The sequence below is a fragment of the Dipodomys merriami genome, unplaced genomic scaffold (assembly GCF_024711535.1).
Source record: "Dipodomys merriami isolate MVZ:Mamm:240054 unplaced genomic scaffold, mDipMer1.0.p SCAF_11, whole genome shotgun sequence".
NCBI lineage: Eukaryota > Metazoa > Chordata > Mammalia > Rodentia > Heteromyidae > Dipodomys > Dipodomys merriami.
In genome coordinates, this window is record NW_027202382.1 from 36,359,802 (window position 1) to 36,381,081 (window position 21,280).

A 21,280-nucleotide genomic window follows, 5' to 3' on the forward strand; every position below is an offset into this window, starting at 1 on the left:
GTGACACGGGGCTGCTTCCAGTGGGTTGGGTCAGTGCCAGGACCTTCTGTCTTCAAGGCTTTGTTGCCGCCGACTCCCCTGTGCAGCCCCTGGCAGTGTGTGTTCCGGGTTTCTAAGGGAGAGGCACTCAGTGGGCAAGCAAGGCAGCCGTCCTGGGGGCCCCGAGAAAGCACTTCGCTGTGAAGGCAGACTCCAGCCGCCCTGGCAACAGCTCCGCGTCAGCCTGTGGTGTGGCCGCTGACAGCGCAGCTCCTGACTGGCTGCATTCCGGCTGCGTGGAGAGTGCTTCCCACTTGCTCCTTAGCAGCGGCTCCTGCATTCTTCCAGCAGAGGATGGAAGCAGGGGCAGGGCTGGGGTCCTCAGACTCTGTGTCTGCCTGCACGCCCCCAGCTGTGATGAGCGACCCTCAGGGATGAGTTTCATCTAGGTTTCATCTGCATGCACTAGCTGGGTCGGTGCTTTTCCACATCTGTCTGTGGGGACACAGAGCCCACTTACTAGGTCTTAACAAGTCTCCGAGGAGCCTCCAGCTCTCTTCCTGCTGTGTCCCTGCTCCCTGGAGCCCTGTGTCCCACTCCCCTGAGTCCCATGCTGTGTCTCTCTCCTTTGTTTACTCACAGTCACTGCAGACCTGTGCCTGGTGTCAAACTTCAGCCCTGTGGCTGGGGTGTGACTGGGGTGCTTACCTGCGAAATCATGCGTGGAAAGGAATAAGTGAGATTACAACAAAGCAGACAGAGTGCCTGGTCCATACAGACACATGAAGCCTGTGCAGTCGTGTGTTCCCTGCTCTGTGCTTCCCCGCCTGGGGTGCTTCCTGCTCCTCCCCTGCCCTTCCTCCCAGTTGCTTCTGAAGCTATCCATACCCCCCTGTCCAGTCCCAGAGCACAGCTCTTCATTTTGCTGCTTTCTCTGCCTGTTTTTTGGGCTTCATTAGAGGTCTGCTCTCCTCAATAGCAGGGCTTTCTAGAACACTATCCGGGGTATCTTAAACCAGAGTCCAGCTCCTTCCCAGCTCTGCAAACAGCTGTCTACCGAAACCTGGTTATAGTCTCCCTTCCCCCAAGCAGAGCGCATGGCCAAGTTCATTCATAGAGATCCTGCGGAGAGGCAAACTGGGGCTGAGTGAGGAGAGATTGTAGCCAAGGCACAGATGGGTTGCAAGCCTGGCCTGCTGCTTTCTGCACCTCTCAGCTGGGGCAGGAACTGGCCAGCTCTCAAGGACAGAGGCTATACAGAAGAAAGGTCCATAGTCCAGACTTGAAGGAGGTTGAGCTTACCAGGACCCAAAGGAGGAGAAAGCTAGTAGGCAGAGGGAGACCCATGGCTGGGTACTGAGGACTCAGTTTGAGAACCTTCCTGCCAGTTGTGGGAAGTGAGAAGGTGTAGAGCCTTGGGAGAACAGGAAGGCATTCCAAACAACAGAATCAGCAGGAGTAAAGAGAGACAGAGGTTGGCAGCAGCAGAGGATGGGTCCAGGGATGAAGTACCCTCTGCCAGGGGTGTTGTCTTATAGGTCTCACAGTTACCTAAGGGCTGGGCTTGAGGCAGAGCTGGGGAAAGTAGGTAAAGTGGGTAAAGAGGTTTGGTGACTGTGACAAGGCCTCTGAGGGAACTAAGGGGAAGAGTCAGATGAGCTATAGAAAGCACAGCTCTCTAGCCTGCCTGTGGCTGTAGCCTGTTGAGAACAGGTGGACACTTTCTCTTGGAGGAGGGCCCTGTCATCCATTCTCCAGACAGCATGAGGTCCCTAAGAGATCGTCCATAAAAGGCGTGGTACAGTGTCTGGTGTGCACAAGTGTCATGGTATTGTTGGGTCCTTGCACACATGCCCAGGTACACATAGCATAGACATTCATGTGCACATGGTGAGCTCATTCCCTCATCACACCTGGCTACTCCCTAACCAGGCCAGTTGGAAACAGCCAGAAGGCCCCTCCTCTGAGTCTCACAGCATTTTGGTCCTAACTTTCTTGCCATGCTTTTGGTATAAGAGTTGTCTGTGTGCCCTCCGGCCTCTGCTGGCCTCTGGTACCAAGCATACAACCTCATACGGTGCAGGTACCCCATAAATGTTCACAATGTGAGTGATACACCGAGCACCTACCGCATGCCATGTGCCTTGCCAGGCATGGAATAATTAACGTTGGCATGGCACTTTCTGATTCTCACAGCTCCTCTGAGTCTCATTAGGAGAATGATTTTCTAGGATCAGGTATTTATTTCCCCATTTTCCAAATGAGGAAATGGAAACACAGAGGAGATGACTGGCCTGAGGTCAAGTGGCTCCTCAGCCAGCAGAGGAGCAAGCTGGTCCTTAGAGCAGTGCCTGTACCCTGGCTGTGTGCACACACGGTGGTGGTGGGGGGCTGATTGGCCATTTCTAACCCAAACCTCTCACTGACACGGAGGCTCCAAGGCCACAGGGAAGCCAGGCCAACAGAGAATTGTATCCAGGGAAACTGGTCTCCTGGGGTAGGTGGGGGGTGGGCACAGGAAGCACCTGGCTGGCACTCTGCTCCACCCTAGCCGAACCAGGTTGTCTGTTGGGACAATTGTCTGTGTTTGGGCTAAGTCCGAGGCTGAAGAACAAAGAGAACCCTTCCTGCCTGTGTGACTCTGACCTTGAAAACCCTGTGGGGTTTCATTTACTGGAAAGAAGGAGGGAAGAGTTGGTTACCAGCTTCAAAGAAGGGCAGGTCTCCCGCACGCATCAAGGAAGCCTTGGCTTTGTGAGTTCTTGCTGCTCAATTTCTCCTTTTCAGTTGAACAAAAGTCCCAGGGAATCTCTGTCTGGGCTGACCAGGAATCCTGCCACCTCTTTTAGGAGGCATGGAAATGCCAGGATCACTATTCTTACTTGGGGCACTAAAAGACCTACCTTTGAAGCAAAGATGAAACAGCATTTGGAGAGATCTGGACACAGCCTGAAGGCTTACTTCTCTATGTGTCCTGCTGTGAGGGTGCCTAGCCACGGGAGGAGCACCCCAAGAGGGAAGAGGATTAGTCTGACCCTGAGTGAGATTAGTCTTGCAAGGAAACGGTATAGCAATCAGGAAGTGATTGGCACAATGAAGTGTTGTGTATATACACAAACATGAAGCAATCTCTAATGCATGCCAGGAGCCGGGCATGACCTGGGAGGAGGTTTGATGTGTCGTGAGTCCCGCCAATACTCTTTGTCACAGGAACCCTGGCTGTGGCACTTCACAGCTATGGTGACAACTGTGGTTATCTGGAGGAGTTTGTCCTGCAAGGGGCAGGACAGCCAGTGGGCTTGGTGGCAGGCCTTCGGCTTTCGAAGAGAAGCAGAACTGTAGAGTTGTTTTTGTGACATTTGAAAATTTCACATCTTTAAATGTTGGCAATTGATTCAAAATTTAAAAATGTCAAATGCTGTGTTGGCTAAACAAAACATGAATGTTGACCAAACACAGACCATATTCCCAAAGTAATGTTAGAGAAAGCCCAGCTGTCCAGAGAGGAGGAAGCAGGGCCTTTGTGGGAAGGGCACCCAGGGCAGAGGTGTGATGGTAGGCATCTGTGGGAGCACTGTTAGGACCACAGAGGCTAGGAGTAGAGGGAAGAGCGGGGCAGGACCCATGGGTACTATGCCCATTTGTGAACATCCTGCTTACCTGGCTGAGCGCTGGTGGCCTGGTCTAAATTGGTGTGCTGTCTTGGGCAAGCAGCTGAGCTGCAGCTACCCTGCGAGCTACTCTGAGAGTCTTAGGCTGTCTCCATGCCCAGTGCTTTACTTTCACATTGGCATACAAACAGGAGACTTTAGCCAGCCCAGATCTCAGGAAGGAAAGGTGGCAAGTGTTTAAATGCGTAGTAGCATCCCCGGTGGCACCTTGATCCTGGTCTTTTGTCAGGGGAGACAGCGCAGCTATGGGGTGGGACTGTCCGTCCTTGTTTATGTCCACACTTGCCCATGCCCTCCCCTGCCAGCCAGGCTAGAGCTGCTGGGGACAGCATTACAGGGCTCTACACCTCCCTCTCCTTGGTCTTGTCCTTCAGGGTCCGGTGTTCTCAGAGGGTTTGGATGGCTTCAGTCTGGGCCTTAGCCTGTCTGATGTCTTCATGTTCAGGCCTGCAGCCATAAAATTTCCCTTTTCTCTCAGTTCTCTTTCCCAGCTGCCACTCCCTCCATAATCTGTATTTGACTTTCTCTCTATATGATCATTTGACACCTGGTCTTTCATACTGTCCTGGAGGTTTGTCTAAGAAATTTTCCTTGTGTCCCTGCTGTAGGCAGAGCCTTGAGTCCAGACTTAAGAGAGGTGACTGAAGCCCAAGGCACCCACACACTGATGGAGTAGACAACCAGGGGATCCAGCCTCAGTGTCTGCATCAGAGAGTGAGACAGAGGGGGTGTGAGTGGCCTCTGACTGGGCTGTGGGGGCTCCTGATGGCAGCCTTCCAGCTCTGCTCTCTCTCCACCTTTGTTGTGTCCTTGTGTATAGACAGGGTGGCTAGTGGACGCTGGCCCAAGTCTGGCAGCACTGGCCCAGGATCATGGGAGTGACAGCAGGCAACGCTTAACCACATTCTTCGTCACTACCTTCTCACTGTTTATCTTTCACATAAGTCTTCTTTCAGAGTAAATACAAGTTCAGAATGCCAGATTCTAGTCTGTGTGAAGCAAAAGGAGAATCAACTTTCATAACCCTACTACTGCCACCATCCCAATTAGGGGGACTGTGGCTCTGGGTGGGGCTTTCTCCTCCACCTGGGGTGGGGGTTTCATACCTTCTGGCTTCTGCTCCTGCCTGCAGCCTAGGGCTGGGGTGCTTGGCGAGATGGTCATGCCTGCGGGGGGTGGGGGAGGTAGAGGGGAGCAACTGTGTTACCTGGCAGCTTCACACCGCCACAGAAGCACCAAAGTACCCCAGCCTGTCTCCAGAGGAGGGGTTAAGCTGGCTGTCTCAGTTTCTGGCATAGACAGAGCTCCCCCATGGGACTCTTGGGGCCGAGTTATTTCTGTTCTTGCTCACCTGTGCCTGCCCCAGGGACAGGGGTCAGCTGTGGTCCCTTGCCTGCATGGCAGCAGCCTGCAGTCTGGGGTGAGAGGCGGTGCCTGCTGCCCTGGGGAGACCTAGCCCTGGCCAGTGCTGGGCATGGTGGCCCTTGGAGGAAGAAGGTCCTAAATTGAGATTCCCACAGCTCCCCTTCCCCATTTCACCTTCTTCTCAACAGAAAAGAAAGTGCCTGGCTAGCAACTCTGAAACCTGTGAGATGCTGGCACTCTGAGGACAGTAGGACTCTCAGTGGAGGGGATAGAGGCAAGCCTTGGACTGGTGGGGGTGGTGTCCTTAGGAAGACCTGTTTGCTTGGGCTCAGTGGCCTGGGTCGGGCAGAGTGCTAGCCAGGCACTGTGACTCTTGTCAATGGCACAGCTTGAGCAAGGTGCCTTGTGTCTTCGGTAAAGTGGATCTCTGCCGGGATAGGCCTGACAGACTCAGCTTTGGGACTAGAGGAGCCAGGGCCAGTGTGGGGGTGACAGGGTGGGGATGGCAACAGGACGGCCACAGGGACAGTGGGAAGGAAGCTTTATGGAGGATTCACATTGTACCCGGCACTGTGTCAGAGCCCTGTGTTCTGCATTTCCTACCTGTACCCTGCATCTTGAGCTTTGTGAGAGTAGAACTTTTAGGTCCTGATCCCCTCGTGGGTCTCCATTACCTAGAATAGGGCCTGGCACAGATCGGAGAATGAGTACATGGCCATAGTTCACTAATTTTTCCTTATGAGGTAGGCACATTGTTTCCTGCATTTTACAGGTGAAGACACTAATCAGAAACCAGTCTCAGAGAAGTGGATTGACTAGCGCAGGGTCACACCGTTTCAACAGGACAGAAAAGGATTTGAACCTGGTTTCTGCCCGTCTCCTTTCCCACGCTAGTCAGGCCTGCCTCGCAGAAAGAATAGGAGCGTGAGGGTGGCTCATGGGATAGGTGAGGTTTCACCAACGAGAGATGAAGTGTAGGGCCAAGGCGGAAGTAAGAACAGAAGCCTGTAGGTCAGAGGGCCGGGGCGTAGGTTGGGGACTCGAGGATTAGAGTGAGGCGGTTCTGTACAGTGGTCTCTGAAGGTACCTGGGTACCTTCAGTTATATCTCTTGCCTCCAGGCTGCTTTTGCCATCTCTGGTTCCTGGCATCATCTCTGTTTCCCAGGCTTGGGAAGCACATGGTAAGTGAGTGAGTGAGTGTGTGTGTGTGTGTGTGTGTGTGAGTGTGTGTGTGTGTGTGTAGCCTTGCTGTTTGCCTTGTCTGAACATCTTCTTACTCAGCCTATTTCTGGGAGCGATGACTTCATCTCCTGTGATTCTCAACACAGCCCTTGTCATACATCTGTGGATAGGTGGAGCCTGGCTCCATCCACATTCCCCTAATGAGCCAGGCTGAGACAGCCAGTTGGCTGCCTCAGTCTGACCCGTCTTGGGCTTACAATAAACTCTCCCTTCACAAGGTAGAGGCACCCTTAGATCTGGCCTCCTTGGCCCGAGGAGCCCAGTGCAGCCAGCAGGTTCAGCCAGGGTTTCCGGTGGGCCTGTGGTGTGCAGTCTGCCAGGGGAAGCAGGAAGTCAGGCCGCCTCTACTCTGTTGTCAAGAGCTTCTACTGTCTGGAGAAGGCAGGTGGTCCTCCGGCCCTAAATGAGATGGTCTGTCACATGCTCTCTCAGAGCTCAGAGCTCAGAGCTTAGGAAGGTTGTAGAGATTGGAGATGGGCCCAGGGTAAAGATGAAGAGGTAACAACTTCTCCCCCTCCCTCTCCCTTCTCTCTCCTTTTGTCCCTTTTTCTCCCCTTCTCCCTCTCTCTCACCTTCCCTTTCCCCCACCTTCTCTCTCCCTCTTATTTGATGCAATACTGGGGCTTGAGTTCCAGGCCTGGGTGCTATCTCCTAGCTTTTTTACTCAGGGTTAGTGGTCTACCCCTTGAGCCCAGCTTGTCTTCTGGCTTTTTGTAGTTGATTGAAGATAGGAGTCTTACGAACTTTCCAGCCCTGGCTGGCTTCAAACCAGGATCCACAGATTTTAGCCTCCTGAGTAGCTAGAATTACAGGCATGAGCCACAGGCACCCAGCTCTTGTAACTCTTGTAACTGACCTTATAACTTCTCTTGTAACTGAACTTCAGGAGCAGATAATATGTCCATCTCAGCTTAGTCAATTGCTGGAGCTCCAGTCTCTGTACCTGAGAAGCTGGTGGACTGGTGATAGGAGGTGGTGGGGATTTAGGGTTTCTAAAAATACTTTGTGAGGCTTGGCAGCTCTGAAGGCCAGGGAGCCTCCATCCCAGAATACACATCCTCTTCTCCCCATTTATCTACGACTTTGGCCCAGAGATGGTCGTTAGTGTGTCTTGATCTTGGCCAGACACTTCATTTCCCCACCCAGCCCTGTCAGGGATTCCCTGGACCCACTGGAGTGTAGCCAGTTGGACAGTTCACCTTGAGTTGCATTGCCTGAGTCCCAGCACCACCACCTTTCAGTGCCTGGCCATGGGTAGTTCAGGTGTCCGTCTGGGTTTGTATCCCTCTCTGGAATGAGTACAGTGATTGTACCTGCTGTCTAGGATATTTGTGGGGATATTTTTTTTTTAAAAGGGGTATCTGGCAGAGTGACTGTCATGGTAGGGGTGGGCAAGAGTGCTGGCGAATTATCCAGGCTGCCAAGTAGGGTGGGGAGCACAGATGTCTGGGTTCTAGTCTTTATTCTTCTAGTCTGGATGAGTTTCTTATCCTTTGGAGCCTCAGTTTTGGACTTGAGGCTGAGAATCAGTGACCTACCTCCTCTTGGGCAGCTCTCTAGCAGAGAAGTGCTTTGACAGGCTCTCCCCAAACCAGGCTCCCTCACTTTCTGTCACCCTTGTCCCCTCTCCCTAAGCCACACCACCTGTCCTGGTATTCATGCCTTCATACTTGCACTGTTCAGCATTGTCTGCAGTGGTAAGAGAACAGATGAGATCAGCAAATATTCCTTCTTGCCTGGGTCTGTGCTAGACACCAGGGGACACAGGGCCAGGGGAAGACCTGTCCAGCTGTCTAGGGAGAGGAAGATCTGAATTGTTTTAAAGATCTAAATGTGAAGGCAGGGTCTCAGGGTGCGAGCTCTGGGGTTGTAGGTTGCCGTTTTTCTCCATCTGCCTGTGGAACTGTGGCAAATTGTAGGGTTCTCCCAGCCTCAATTTCTTCAGCTCTAAAGACAAGTCAGTCTGATTCCAACCAATTCTAATTCTTGTCTGGCCATCAACTTGATAAGCCAGGAGAGCAGATTCCAGAAACAGGACATGGTGGCCCAAGTTTGAAACTGGCCCCATTGCAGCTTAATAGTTGTATGACTTTGGGTCTGTTACCTTTTTTTTTTTTTGGTTGGTTGTGGGGCTTGAACTCTGGACTTGGTTTGCTGTCTCTGCGCTCTTCAGCTCAAGGCGAGCGTTCTACCGCTTGAGCCACAGCGCCACTTCTAGTTTTCTAGTGGTTTATTGGAGATAAGAGTCTTACAGACTTTCCTGCCTGGGCTGGCTTTGAACCACGATCCTCAGATCTCAGCCTCCTGAGTAGCTAGGATTACAGGCGTGAGCCACCGGCCCCTGGCTCTGTTACATTCTTAAGCCCCTTAAGACTGTGTTTCCTTGTAAAGGAGGAGCACAGTTGGCAGAGGTCACCTGCATACCTGCTGTGAGGGAGGGGTTGGGTGGCAGTAACCGCTAGCCAAACTGGGGCTGGCCAAAGAACCCCCAAACCAGCTTCATTAACAACTCCAGGTCTTGTGGGAGGGGACTTATTTTCTGCTGTGTAGGGCATAGAACCCAGGGCCTTGCTTGAACTTGCTAGGGAAGCACTCTACCACAGAACTACACCCCAGCACTTCAAACCTATGTGATTTCAAATGCACCGGTGTGGAGTACTGCCTTGCTTTATAAAGAAAACGTTTGCTAATAGTTGAAATTAATAGTGTAAACAGGATCTGAAAAGGGTGGGTAGCCAGGGGAAAGGGGTTATTTAAACACTTCAAAGCACATCCTTCTGCAGCATCTAAGCAGCATGATTTGCATATGTAATAACTTTGCTAATTATAGGTGGCCTCATCTGTTAACAAGTTTGCCTGGTTGTGCTGCGTTATTGTAGTCACCCACTCAGAATTCTCTGGCATGCTTTCCACCAAAGATAACAATGGTAATAATACCTATCCTATGTGACCCACACTGTGTGCCAGGCATCCTCCCTGATACCTAGCAGTCACTATCCATGTCCCTTCACAACAGCTGTGGGTCCCAGGGTCTCCCGGATGAGGCTGGAGGCTCAGAGGTTAGGTTAGGTGGCTCCTCTGGGCTCACACAGCTAAGGGTCCACAGGTTCGCTGGCACCTTCTGCTTCGTGCACTATTTCTTGGGGACACTTGGTGCATATTCTCATATTCTCATTTGACAAGTCTCACAAGACCTCCCCATTTGCTGAAGAAGAAGCTAAGACCCCATGAAGGAGTTAAGATCTGGATAGGAGGTGAGCCCAGATTCCCGCCCTTCTGGCTTGTCATACCCCAATTTTTCCTGCAGTAGTGGCTGGGGCAGCAGCTCCCCTGAAGTCTTACAGGAATCCACCTTGAGAGGCATGAGTGGTTGCCTCTTCTCCAAACACACCAGGCCTGGCCTCTCAGCCAAAGAAAATTGTAAGGCAATAAACAAGTGGGAGGACACTAGCACACCATAATAATTAATCTACATATTGTACCATTAAATCGGGGGTTGCCCACAGTGGCTGGTGGCCAGATGTAGCCCACGGACAGGTTGCGTTTATCTGACAGGGTGGAAAGATTTTTGTTTTTAATTTATCTTGTGTTTTTTTGTTTTTGTTTTTTGTTTTTGTTTTTACACTGGTCACCACTTAACCATCCCTGAACATATACCTAAAGTATGGAAAGGGCTGTATTCTCTCAGTAACTTTGGGACTCTATTCCTGTGCTGCCTCCAGTTCACTCTAGATTCCTCTGGGGGAAGGTGGTGTAGAAACCTTTTCTTAGCTGCTGCTGCTGGAACCTAGGAGGTGTGGAGTTTGTAGTGTTCCCATTCTACAGATAAGGAGCCTGGGGCCCTGAGGGAATGGGCTGGGCCACTCCGCCAAGCTGGCCTAAACTTCCATCCTTATCATCCATGGTGCCCGGCGCCACTGCCTCCCAACCATGTCCCACCTCCTCTGGCTTGCCATGCAAAGAAACCTTTCCTAGGCCTAATGACTCAAAAATAAACCAGAAGAATCATCCCAGCCTCTCTTCTCCCTTCCACCCCTCCCGAGGCCGGAGGGGACATGGGAAGCCTATTCATTTAAACTCAATTATTTTCTTGAAGACAGAATGGAACTGAATTGGGTCAGCGGCTCTATTTGCTGTGCTCAGCTGTTTTCTCTGCTACACCATCACCCACCGGGTCTGTTTCTGGCTCTGTGCCACCAAGCTCACCAATTACAACTCCTTATCTGTGGCCTTTTCTCATCCCTATTATGGGAGAGAGGAGCTAGGAGTGAAACCTGTCACTTCCAACAAGCTGTAGGACCTGGCCTCTGGGGTTTGGGCACCCTTGGTCACCACTTCCCAGGCCAGGCTTTAGGTTTGAGGCAGCAGTCTGCAGACATGGTGCTTCTGGCAATCTCTACAGATGGACGAAGGCTCAGAGAAATTGAGTGCTTGCTGGAGTTCGAGGTTTGGAGTCAGGCACAGCGTCTTTACTAGCCATGTGGCTTGCAGTAGAGAGTCTCACTGTTCTGCACATCTGGCTGCACATCTGTAAAGGGCACATAGCTAGCCATGCTAGGCTGCCTGGTGTAAACGAGATACGGGACCTCAGTGGCTAGCCTCGGGCTAACTCCGTGATGGTGACCAGGACCTTGACTGTCAAGCACAGAGTTTGGTGGGGGATGCAGGTCTCAGAAAAAAAGGATGCTCTCCTCTGTGAAACCATGTTGTGCCTCCAGGCCTCCCCGGCACCAGACACTCGAGCAGCTTCTTACGGGCCCACAGTTGCATATATTTTCATTTAGTCCTGATGCTGGGGTGCTCTTCCCTCTCCACTAAACTGTCAGCTTCCTGAGGGAGGGCAAAGACCAGTGTCAGGCTCTGCTATTTGGAGCCTGGTGGCTCTGCCTTCCTGATGGGTAGCCTTGTACTGGCTGGTCCTCATCTGGGAGGGAGGGGCAGTTACCCATTCCTTCCCTCTGACCTACTAGGCAGGGAGGCCAGGTGCGTCTTCTGTGGCAGCCTAGTGTAACATGCCTGCGTGGAATGGATTGGGGAAACATGAAGAGAGATCAAGTCAGAGGCTGCCTCTCTACCTCCTGAAGCAGAAATATCCAAGGGAGGTGAGACACTGGCGAGTCGGGGAGGGGCTGTGCATGATATGACGTCCTTGTCCGCAGTTCCTCCCTGGCCATGTGCCCTGTGAGGTTGGAGCAGGGACTGCTTTGGCCTTGGCTATGTGACTGTCCAGAACTGAGGCAGGGCCGATGTGGGCACTCACTAGCACCTGCTGACCTCCGGGCATCTAGGTAATAGTGTCTGGTATTAGCTCACTTCTTGTGGTAGGGCCTCTGGGAGTAGAGCGAGACCTCCCATGCCACCCCCATGATATTGCCAGGGTTGGAGGTAAGAGCACAGTTTGGAGAGGTTTGAACTTCCTGGGCCTTTGAGGAAGCCTGTGTGTGAACTCTGGCATGGGGCTGATGCACACATAGGCCACACAGTGGTGGCGTGGGGACAGGACTTGGAGACTGGGCAGTGGTCTAGCTCAAGACAGAGAAACAAGGCTGTCTCTGGAGGGCAGACTTCAGGGAGGGGGCACTGGGCACAGGTGGACCCCAGTGTGGAGTACACTCGGGCCAGCAGTCACAGAGGTGGGTGGCCACTCTCTCCCCCCCCCCTTGCCTCTTGATAATACCAGGCCCTGCCACCTTGTACATTGCTGCCCAGTAATACCCAATGAAGATGCTGACCCCGTCAGGAGTGTTTTCTTCAGAAGCAACATCATGTGGTGGGAATTGACTCCCGCTAGATGCTTTGATGGAAACATGACATTTTGGAAGCCAACATGTGTCAATATCACTATAGGGAAAAGGTTCCAGGCTCTTCTGTCAGCTGAGGTCATCACCAGACACTGGCTGGAGGCCTGGTGGATCGGGTGCCACAGCCAAGCTGGTAGCGGGGCATGGGACAGAGGAAGCCAGAGGGCTGGGAGCCTGGCTGGCCTATCAGAAGGAGGGGAGAGGAAGGGGGGGGGAGGACATACATCCCCACCAAGTTCCACCAGGTGGTGGGGGTGCAAAGGCAGGATCCGATAGCAGGGGCTCTTGGATGAGAGAGGCAGGCTGGACCAGGTTGTGGAGGGCCCTGGGACCAGGAACTAGCTGTGTGACGGTGGGCGGCTTTCCCACCCTCTGCTCCACTTGATTTTCAGCCTGATGTAGTGTGACTACCCTTGCTGTTGCTGGGGGCTTAAGGAGACAGTGCATGTAAAGTACCTCACATGGAGCCTGGTACAGAGCAGGCACCAGGATGAGTTTGTTGTTGGTTAGTAGTGATAAAGCCACACGAAAGTTAACAGCAAATGGCAGGGCAAGAAGTCCTGTCATTTTGTTATAATAAGGTATTAGAACTGGTGGGAGCCAGTTGTGATAGTGCATGCCTGTGACCCAGCACCCGAGGCAGGAAAATCTCCTTCCCTCTCTCTCTCTCTCTCTCTCTCTCTCTCTCTCTCTCTCTCTCTCTCTCTCTCTCTCTCTCTCTCTCTCTCTCTCCCTCTCTCTCTCTCTCTCTCCCCTCTCTCTCCCTCCCCTCTCTCTCCCTCCCCCCTCTCCTCTTTCTCAAACAAAATCAACTTGCAAGATGGTTTCCTGCCTAGAGGAAATCTAGGAAGGCTTCCAGAAGGAAGGAGTATTTGAACTGGGGAATGAGACAAGAGGCCCAGACACTGGGTAGAGACTTATCTGGGGTGAAGCACATGTACTTTGGAATGTAATGTCCATCTATGGAGCTTCTGTCTAGGCCCAAGTCCAGCCTAGCATCCCCTCCACCCTTCTGCCTGTGACTGATAGGCAAACCCAGGCCTTATCTGGATTTTGATTTGTGTTGCTTTTTTTTTTTAATTGCTATTAGAATACAGAGTTAAGGAAGTACAAAGCGGGATTTCACTGACATTTACACACATGTATACAACAGATTCTGGTCAGACCCCCCTTCTCCATCTACCACCCTCCTTTACCCCCTTGCTCCTGTTGCATTTTAAGTGTTTGAATGGAACTGGGGGCGGGGGCTTTAGCTCTGGCAGGTCTTCTGGATGTGCTCCTTTGATCCTGGAGATCCAGGAGCCCAGCCAGAGAGCTATGGGAGCAGCTTTTGGGGTAGGAAAGGGGGGTTGCAAGGTCAGACCCAAGTCCCTTTATCAGTGTCATACCAGGCATTTTCTCTCCTTATTACCGTGTCCCACCCTCCCACCCCACCCCATACCCAGAATGCCCTGGAGCTGGGACAGGTCTTGAGTGGGAAGTGGTTGCAGCTGGAGACAGCTGGCCCTGGAATGTCACTGGCCACCAAGCCTGGGAAGGGAAGGGCCCATTGCTGCAGGATGGGCGGGACTTGAATGGGTCAGGAGGGCCTAGTAGGACAGGGGCGGAGCTGGAGGACAGTTCTGCTTAGGTTCAGGGTGTGGCAAGCCAAAGGAAGTCTGGAATGTCTGGTGAGTGTGCTGGGGTGCGTGGTCTTTGGTTACCCCAGCTCCCTTTAGTTTCTTTTTACTTTCTTGTGGTTCTGGGATTGAACCCAGGCCTTTGCTCATGTTAGCACTCTGCTGCTGAGCTGTGTCCCCTGTCAGCTCCTTTTTAACATGACTCTGGCTGACCTGGCTCAGACCAGCTAGGAAAATACATTTATTCTTTCTATACATCTGTTAGTATCCACTTTGTGTGGGAACTGGTTCAAGGTACGCTGGGTGTGACAGGGTGAACCAGCATGATTCTGTTGGTGGGGAACAGGGGACAGACAAGTCAGATGACCTCAGGTTGGTGCTATGAAGAAAATGCAGCAGGCTGATAAGCATGGGTAGGTCTTTAGCTGTGTTAGCACAGGAGCGGCTTTTCTAAGCTAGGTCTTTTGATCCAACACCAGAATGAGAAGAAGCCAGCTTTGCTTTGCGTTAATTAGAGGCCTGGTTGGGGAATAGCAAGTGCAAAGGCCCAGAGGCAGAACCTCAGGGGGCAGGAGCTGGCCCTGGGCGGAGCCAGCCTTATGTGGGACTGCGCTCCTGCAGCTTCCTGGAGTTGCTCCTGCTGTGCCTGCACTCTGCCAAGCCGAGAGGCCCTGCAAGTGAAACTTGCCCATGGCTAGGAGCAGTTTTTTTACTTTCCAGAGCTGGTCTGTGCTTTTTAGACCTGGAGGTTCTGATTTGTGGTTGGTTACCTGTACAGAAGACTGTAATTTTCCACTTGTTCCCTGAAGTACCCGGAAATCTCTGGATGTTGTCACCACTGTGTTTTTTTCAAGTTCTTTGGGGAATTTCAACTTGGAGACAGACTCTGCGTGCTTTGTGGTACCGGGAGGCCTTCGGGGCACACCTCGTCCATGAAGGCCCTGGCTGAGCGGTCCCCTCATCTGGCCTGGAGAGTCAGCTGGACGTGTGCCACCCTTGGGAATGGGCCTTTGTGGACTGGGACTTCTCGGTGACAGCCTTGGCAAGATCCTCGGCCGGGCTGGAGGGGCTGCTCTGTGGAAACCTGGCCAGCCTCGGAAGCCTGACCTGGCTGCCGGGCCTCAGCTGCCCGCACGCAGGTCAGCAGAGGGGCCTGTGCTCCAGCCACTGCCCAGGTCTGTGGAGGGCTCTGTGGGATGGAGACAAGGGGCAGGGGAGACTTCCTCCCCTCCCTGCCTCCTGAGTCTCCAACCTGGGGTGTAGTGGCCCAGGCCTCTGATTGGAGTGGGGTGGACTGGACAGTGAGTGGCTGGCCAGCTCTAGAGGGCAGGGCTGGCCAGTGCCTGCCTCCATCGGCCATCTGCTCACCCAGATCCCTCCTCAGACCCCCTCCCCCCCAGGTTTGTGAGGAAGAGTGAAGTTTTGGGGGGGTCAGAGGGGGGTTGCTGGCCTGTGTCCTGACCCACAGAGCTAAACCTTCCCCTTCCTGTCCTCTGAGGGACTAGGGAGCAGCCCTAGAACACAGCACAGAGGAAGCGGGGATCCCTATAAAGTGGGTCTCCTAGGATTCGCTGTTAACTTTACTTACTTTACTTCTGGGCTGGGAAGGTGGGCACGCTTACTGAGCTAAGGTTACCCCAAGTCCTGCACTCTTATCCTGGGGCACCTTGCCCAGGAAAGGACAGAGGTAAAGCCGCCGGCTGCCCTGGCGCCCTCTGTCTTTGCCCGCCACTGCCTCTCCCAGACAGATTTAATAATCTGAGTCTGTCTCTTGCAGTTAGTATTGAAGAAGAGAAGCTTTACTCTTAAAACTTTTATTGATCCAGACACTAATAAAAAGTAAAGGGTTTTTGGAGCAGATCTTTCTTTCCTGCTTGAGCAAAGAACATCCGAGCTCTAAAATACGTTTGTTTTCCTCCTCCTCTGTAGATGTGGGGAGGGGACAAGGGTTGGCCTTGCTGAGACCTCACCTCTTTCAGAAAGCGCTGTCTCTACTGCTCAGACCTGTGTCGTGTATCTGTCTCCTAGAGGGACGAGGCTGCCATCGGGGCATGTCACTTCCTTCTCACCCGAGGCCCTGGTGGGAGCCGGGGAGCCGTGATTCTTGATTTTTTTGTGTCTTTCTGATGTTGGTACCTTGGCTGGGAACCAAGTGAAGGCTGTGGTCCTTGTTGTTGTTTATACAGTTTGTAAATATTAAGGTGATGCCATGCTGTACTCTCTCTAAAGACATACACAACAGCCACACAGATCTTACGTTGTGGTGGGGGAAACAGAGTGATTCCCATTGGGTGAAGTTCCCCTGCCTAAAATAGTGCCTGGCACATCGTTTGCACTTAATGTTTGCTGGCTGAATGAGCTCCATGCTATGAAGGTAACAAGCCACATGTTTCCCCAGGAGTAATGGGGGTGGGGCAGGGCCTGTTGTGGAGCTGGCTGTGGGGGAAGGAGGAGTTCCAGGAGATAGCTGCTCGGCTATTCAGAGAAGGGAGTAGAGTAGAACTAGCCCTGGAAGCAAGTGTGACCTCCCTGAGGAGGGGCAGGTGGGGACCTCAGTAGGTTTTGCTGGATAAAGTCAGAGGGAAAGCAGGCCACTCCTGCCAAGCAGGGGGCGTCACTGAAGGTTTACCCTAGGAGCCGAACAGTGTGCTTTGTGTTTCTCAAGGTCCCCCCTGACTTCCTGGTAGAGTACAGTGTCCAGGGGCAGGAGCTGCCAGGGCCTGGTAGTTTTAGAGCACTAGCAGTAGGATGTGCTAATAATGGATGGGACTCTGAAGGTGAGGGCAAAGAGGGCGTGTTCTCGTCCTGAGACTCCTGGCCCGCTTATGAGACAGGCTCCATGTAAGACTTTTCAGGCCTGAGGATCCACGAGCTGTGGGTCGGCAGTTAGGAGTCTGAAACTGAGAGGCCGGGAGGCTAGTGATATAAATTGAGGAGTTGTGGGAACTCAGGGAGGGGGGAGGTATTTAAAGCTGTAGGATGAGATCACCAGAGGGAAGTGTGTGGCTGAAAAAGATGCCTTCAGAACTGGAGCCCTGAGAATCCCCCATACTTGGAGGAAGGAAAGCCGGTGAGGCCAGCCTCAAAGGAGCAAGCTGGCCTGTGCAGTACGAAGGCAGGAGGAGTGGGTCGTAACAAACAAGAGGAGTTGGGGGCAGCAGTGGGAGGGAGGGAAGGGCAGTGGGAAGCTGGGAGGGGGAGGCCAAGCGAGGGTCTCAAGTGTTCCTGGTCAGTGATCTTTGGTGACCATGGTTTACCCTGTGGATATTAACCTTGGACCTACATTAAAATTCTCTTATCAGAATTCCCATAGATGCTAATTCAAGGACACATGTTTCTACCCCTCCCCCCCAGTAGTGGGCCCACTAATTGCTTTGTGTTTATCTCACTCTTGTACTCATGCTGAGACTGCTGACTGTCTTGTCCCTTCTATCTCCTTTCCTTGCCCAGTCTTTCTCTCTCTCTCTCTCTCTCTCTCTCTCTCTCTCTCTCTCTCTCTCTCTCTCGGGTCCTAGGCCCTTTATCTATGCCAAGGATCTTTCTTAGAGTACAGGTAGACTTTTTTTACACTGGAAGGTTTTTTTGTGTGCTTCAGGAGATGTTTGGAGACTTTCATAGAATATTTTAGTGGTGGCCAGGACCATTACCTCCCCCCAGGCTTGGATGGTTCTTGTGAGAGTTGAGAGTACATTTAATTTGCTGTGAGGAGCTGGGGATGACCTAAAGTCTGATGGATCTCTGGTGTGTTCCCACTGATTGTTGAGTGACTGGAGATTTTGAGTCTTCAGGGTTCTTGGTTTGTTTATAAAGTGCTTTTTCTGCATCTGGTTAACCAGTATTTTTACATGTGTTATCTGCAGAGGACATTATGTGACTTCATTTTATACATGAGGAAACTGAGGTTCAGGAAAGTGAAAGGACTTGTCCAATTTGCTGCAGTTGCTAGGTACCACAATCAAAGCATGCACATTCCCCAAACCAGACCTCTCCTTCCTGCTTAACCACATAAATCAAGATGGGCTTTAAGATACCCAGACTCCTACCACATTTTAGGGATTGCAGTCATATCTGCCAGGGCTTACCTGGCAGTCCCCCCTGTCCCTGACCACCCTGGTGTTTAACACCCCTTCTGTACATAGGCACCACATGCATCTGGTTCAGAGAGGATGAGCCAGGGTAGGCCTTGAACCTTGTCCAGCCTTGGGGTGCTTATGGCAAAGGGGGCCCCAGCTTCGGGGTTGCTGTTTGTGCTACAGCTGTGGGGGCTTGTATTTTTACGGCTGAGGTAGCACTTCTGGGCAGAGCTAGTTGCCTTGGGACATGTGCCACGGAAGACCCTCAGAGTAGGAGACAGACCCAAAGAATGCCCAGGGTAGGGGCCTCTACCCTGGGAGGAAAAAACCTTCTACTGCCTTCTAGCAAGCTCATAGGGCTTTGGATCTCCTTCTTCCCACTTACCCCATAGACCTTCATTAGTCAAGGCAGGACACAGGGGCAGGCTCTTTGCAGCTTCAAAGGATTTGTCCACAGGTCAGCCTTAGTCTTCCTGTCTCCTGGGAAAGGGTAGCCATCTGGGAAGTGGCAGAGAGTGGTCCTGCCAGAAAATCTGTGAGGGTTCTTGCCCAGAGAAAATGTGACCTTCCTTGGCATCCCTCCCTCCCTCCTTCCCTCCCTCCCTCCCTCCCAGAACATCCTGGGTCACCTCCCTCAGTCTAGCCTGGAAACTGACCTTTGCTGAGTGCTCCCTGAGAGCCAGGCTTTGTTCTGTAGCTTCCCAGCAATACCATGACACAAGTACAGAGCTGAAAACAGGGAAGCCCTAAGAGGTAGCTCATCTGACCACACTGGTGGGATGCAGCAGAGCCCAGATTCAAGCTCAGATAGTCTGGCTTCAGGACTATATCTCCTCAAGCTCATTTGACTTCCAGGCTCTGTGAAAACACAGTGAAGGTGCCCAATCCTTGACTGGTTGGATCTGAACTGCCATCTGACCTGGAACTCTTCTTTTTTTATTTTTTTGGTTTCCGGTCGTAGGGCCTGAACTCTGGGCCTGGGTGCTGTCCCTCAGCTCTTCAGCTCAAGGCTAGCGCTCTACAACTTGAGCCACAGCGCCACTTCCGGGTTTTTTCTGTTTGCTTATGTGGTGCTGAGGAATGGAACCCAGGGCCTCAGGAATGCAAGGCAAGTACTCTACCACTGAGCCACCTTCCCAGCCCCTGACCTGGAACTCTTCTACACTCACCCACTGAGTCCACCCACTCCAGCGCCAGAGAGTCCTCTTCCTGTCCTGCTTCTTGGTCCTCATAGTAAGGCCCAGCCAGTCAAATCTCTGCAGTTCCCTCTCCCTTGTCCACCCTCTGCTAGGAGAGCCTCCATTCTCCAATGCCTGCCCCTCCATTCCTGTGAACAGGCTCCTTAGGTGTCAGCCATGGGTTTACCTGCTGCCCATGGGGGCCTGGATGTTAAGTGCCCCTACTCCTGCAAGCTGGAAAATCTGTATTTTTTTTCCTCTTCTCCTCCTGCCTTCACCTTCTTATGACATTTATGTCTCATTTCCTGCTGTCACAGATCGTGTTTCCCAGTTTTCTCATCTGGAAGATGGAGAAAATGGCAGAATGGACTCACAGGGTTTGGAGGCTCAGCCCGAAAGCCCAGCAGTTGGGAAGTGTAACAAATGATCTCTTTTCTCCTTGGAGAAAGATGCTGAAGGATGGGGGCAGGTGGGACGTAGGCCAGATCTGTTCGAGAGGGGTAAGCATGATCTTTTGGGAAGAACAGGGAGGAAGAGCGCACTTTTGGCTGACTTTCAGGGTGGAATCTAGGCAAAGCCTTCCACTGATTTCAACTTGCCCCTCTGGAAGATTGGGGGGACGTTGCTGCTTGACTGGGGAGTTGTGAGGAATAAAAGAGATAGTGCTAGAGCTGCTGAACACTGCGCCCAGTCTGCAGTGTGTTTAGAAATGGCCAGTTCTACTCTCTATTTTGGGGGCCACTGAGGTTTGAACTTAGGGCCTTCTGCTTGTTCAGCTGGCACGCTTACCACTTGAGCCATACCTCCAACCCTGTGTTTTGTTGATTAATTGGAGATGTAGTCTCCTGGACTTTTCCTGCCCCTCTGACATCAAGCTGTGATCCGGTCTGAGTGGCTAGGATTGCAAGCGTGAGCTACTGGCACTGGATTCCCACCGTTACTCTTGAGTTAGTCTTGACTTTTGTTTGTTTTTGTTCTGGGGTTCTTTGGGACCTTTGAGTAAAAGTTGGATTTTTACTTTTGTTCCTTGTACTTGAAAGCTCCCTTTGGAGTCCAAGACATGTAACCTGATCATAATCATGACTCTTGAGGTGTTGTTTCGTTTTCCTGTTTCCTGTAAAGAAAAGGGTGATCTGTACCTTTAAGTTCTCTGCAGGCCCAAGTGGGACACTGGCCCTTTAAAAGCACATTACAGAGTTGGACCATGGCCTTTGTTTAACTAATCATGATTGGTCCCAGTGGACCAAGCTGGACAGGGCTGGAATGCTTGTGTTTGGGACCAGAGCGGGGTTGGACTGGCTGGGGCCGGTGAGAAAGAGCCAGCTGTTAGGCCGCTGGCCTGGCCTCACTGTCCCCAGCCTGATGGCCGCGCTGAGGGATGGTAAGTTGTCTGAGTGGAGGTGGCAATCAGGAAGGCTGGGAAGGAGCGAGGCTGCCAGCCTCAAGCTGCTGAATGGGCCATGGGTACCAGAGTAGTTGTCACAGGTGTCCAATCTGAGGAGACACTCTGAAGTTGCCAGTGACGGTGTCTGCCCAGATAGCCACGGTCAGCACAGAACATGGGTTTGTCCGGAAATGGGAATCCAAAAAGCGTGCTGCCGCTGATTCCCATTCTAGAATCACCGCTGTTCCGCCAGCGGGGGCCCTAGGAAAAATGCTGAGAAATGCCAGCAACTGCGTGGAGTCTTCTAAGCTGAGGAGCTTGGCCTTTTGCTCGGCGCCCTCTAGCCTCTGCTGGGTGGGGCTGCACTGGGCCTTGGGGGTGCTGTCATCTCTACTCAAGAGTCCCAGTGGACTCCGTCCCACTGTCTCCCTTCTATGTCTGCTCCCCGATCCATCCAGCCCAGGCCTGCTAGGTGGGCTGGCACAGGTGGCAGGCTGAGAAGGTTGTATGTAGGCCTGACATGTGTTGTGACTCCAGCTTAGGTGATTGGAACAGTTGACAGAGTCAGGTGGCTGTGGTAAGGGAGCCTTCATTGGGAAGTACCTCACTTGTGGAAAGTCAGAGAAGTTTGGCTTATTTCAGCCAAGTGTCTAACTACCCTCACTCATTACCATGCTGGGGGCTAGTAGACTATCCACAGAGATGTTCTTCTCACCATTTTCCACCAAGAAGTGACAAAGCAGAACCTCCAACCCAGAGTTCCTGGTAAGTTGAAAGTTGGCACATTTTATCATTTGAGTGTAGTTGGAGTGTAGTGGAAGCATTCATAGAGAGGAATTTAGAGTGGAGCCTAGGTCCGGGTCTCTTGCCCTGCCCTGGTGAACGCGCCTGGGGACTCTGAGCCTCACTTCCTTGTGGTGGTTTTTTGTTTTGTTTTGAGATAAGACAGCACTATAAAAACCCAGGC

At 52.3% G+C, this 21,280-nt stretch overlaps 1 protein-coding gene across 11 annotated transcripts in view; it reads left to right on the top strand.

The window, feature by feature from the left end:
- Positions 1 to 21,280, top strand: part of Dab2ip (DAB2 interacting protein) — a 179,934-nt gene that overhangs the window by 125,326 nt on the left and 33,328 nt on the right. The window contains exon 1 of one of the 11 annotated variants that reach the window (XM_070012939.1): positions 13,699 to 13,729. The exons of 7 other annotated variants lie outside the window; for them this stretch is intronic. Coding sequence is in view for 2 of the 4 variants with exons in the window: in XM_070012923.1 (XP_069869024.1) it covers positions 14,681 to 14,853 (173 nt within the window). In the remaining 2 variants the exon portion in view is untranslated. Of the gene's footprint in view, positions 1 to 13,698; positions 13,730 to 14,412; positions 14,854 to 20,232; positions 20,311 to 21,280 lie in introns of those variants that run through there. 3 more of the 11 variants (XM_070012923.1, XM_070012924.1, XM_070012944.1) reach the window with 3 other exon arrangements.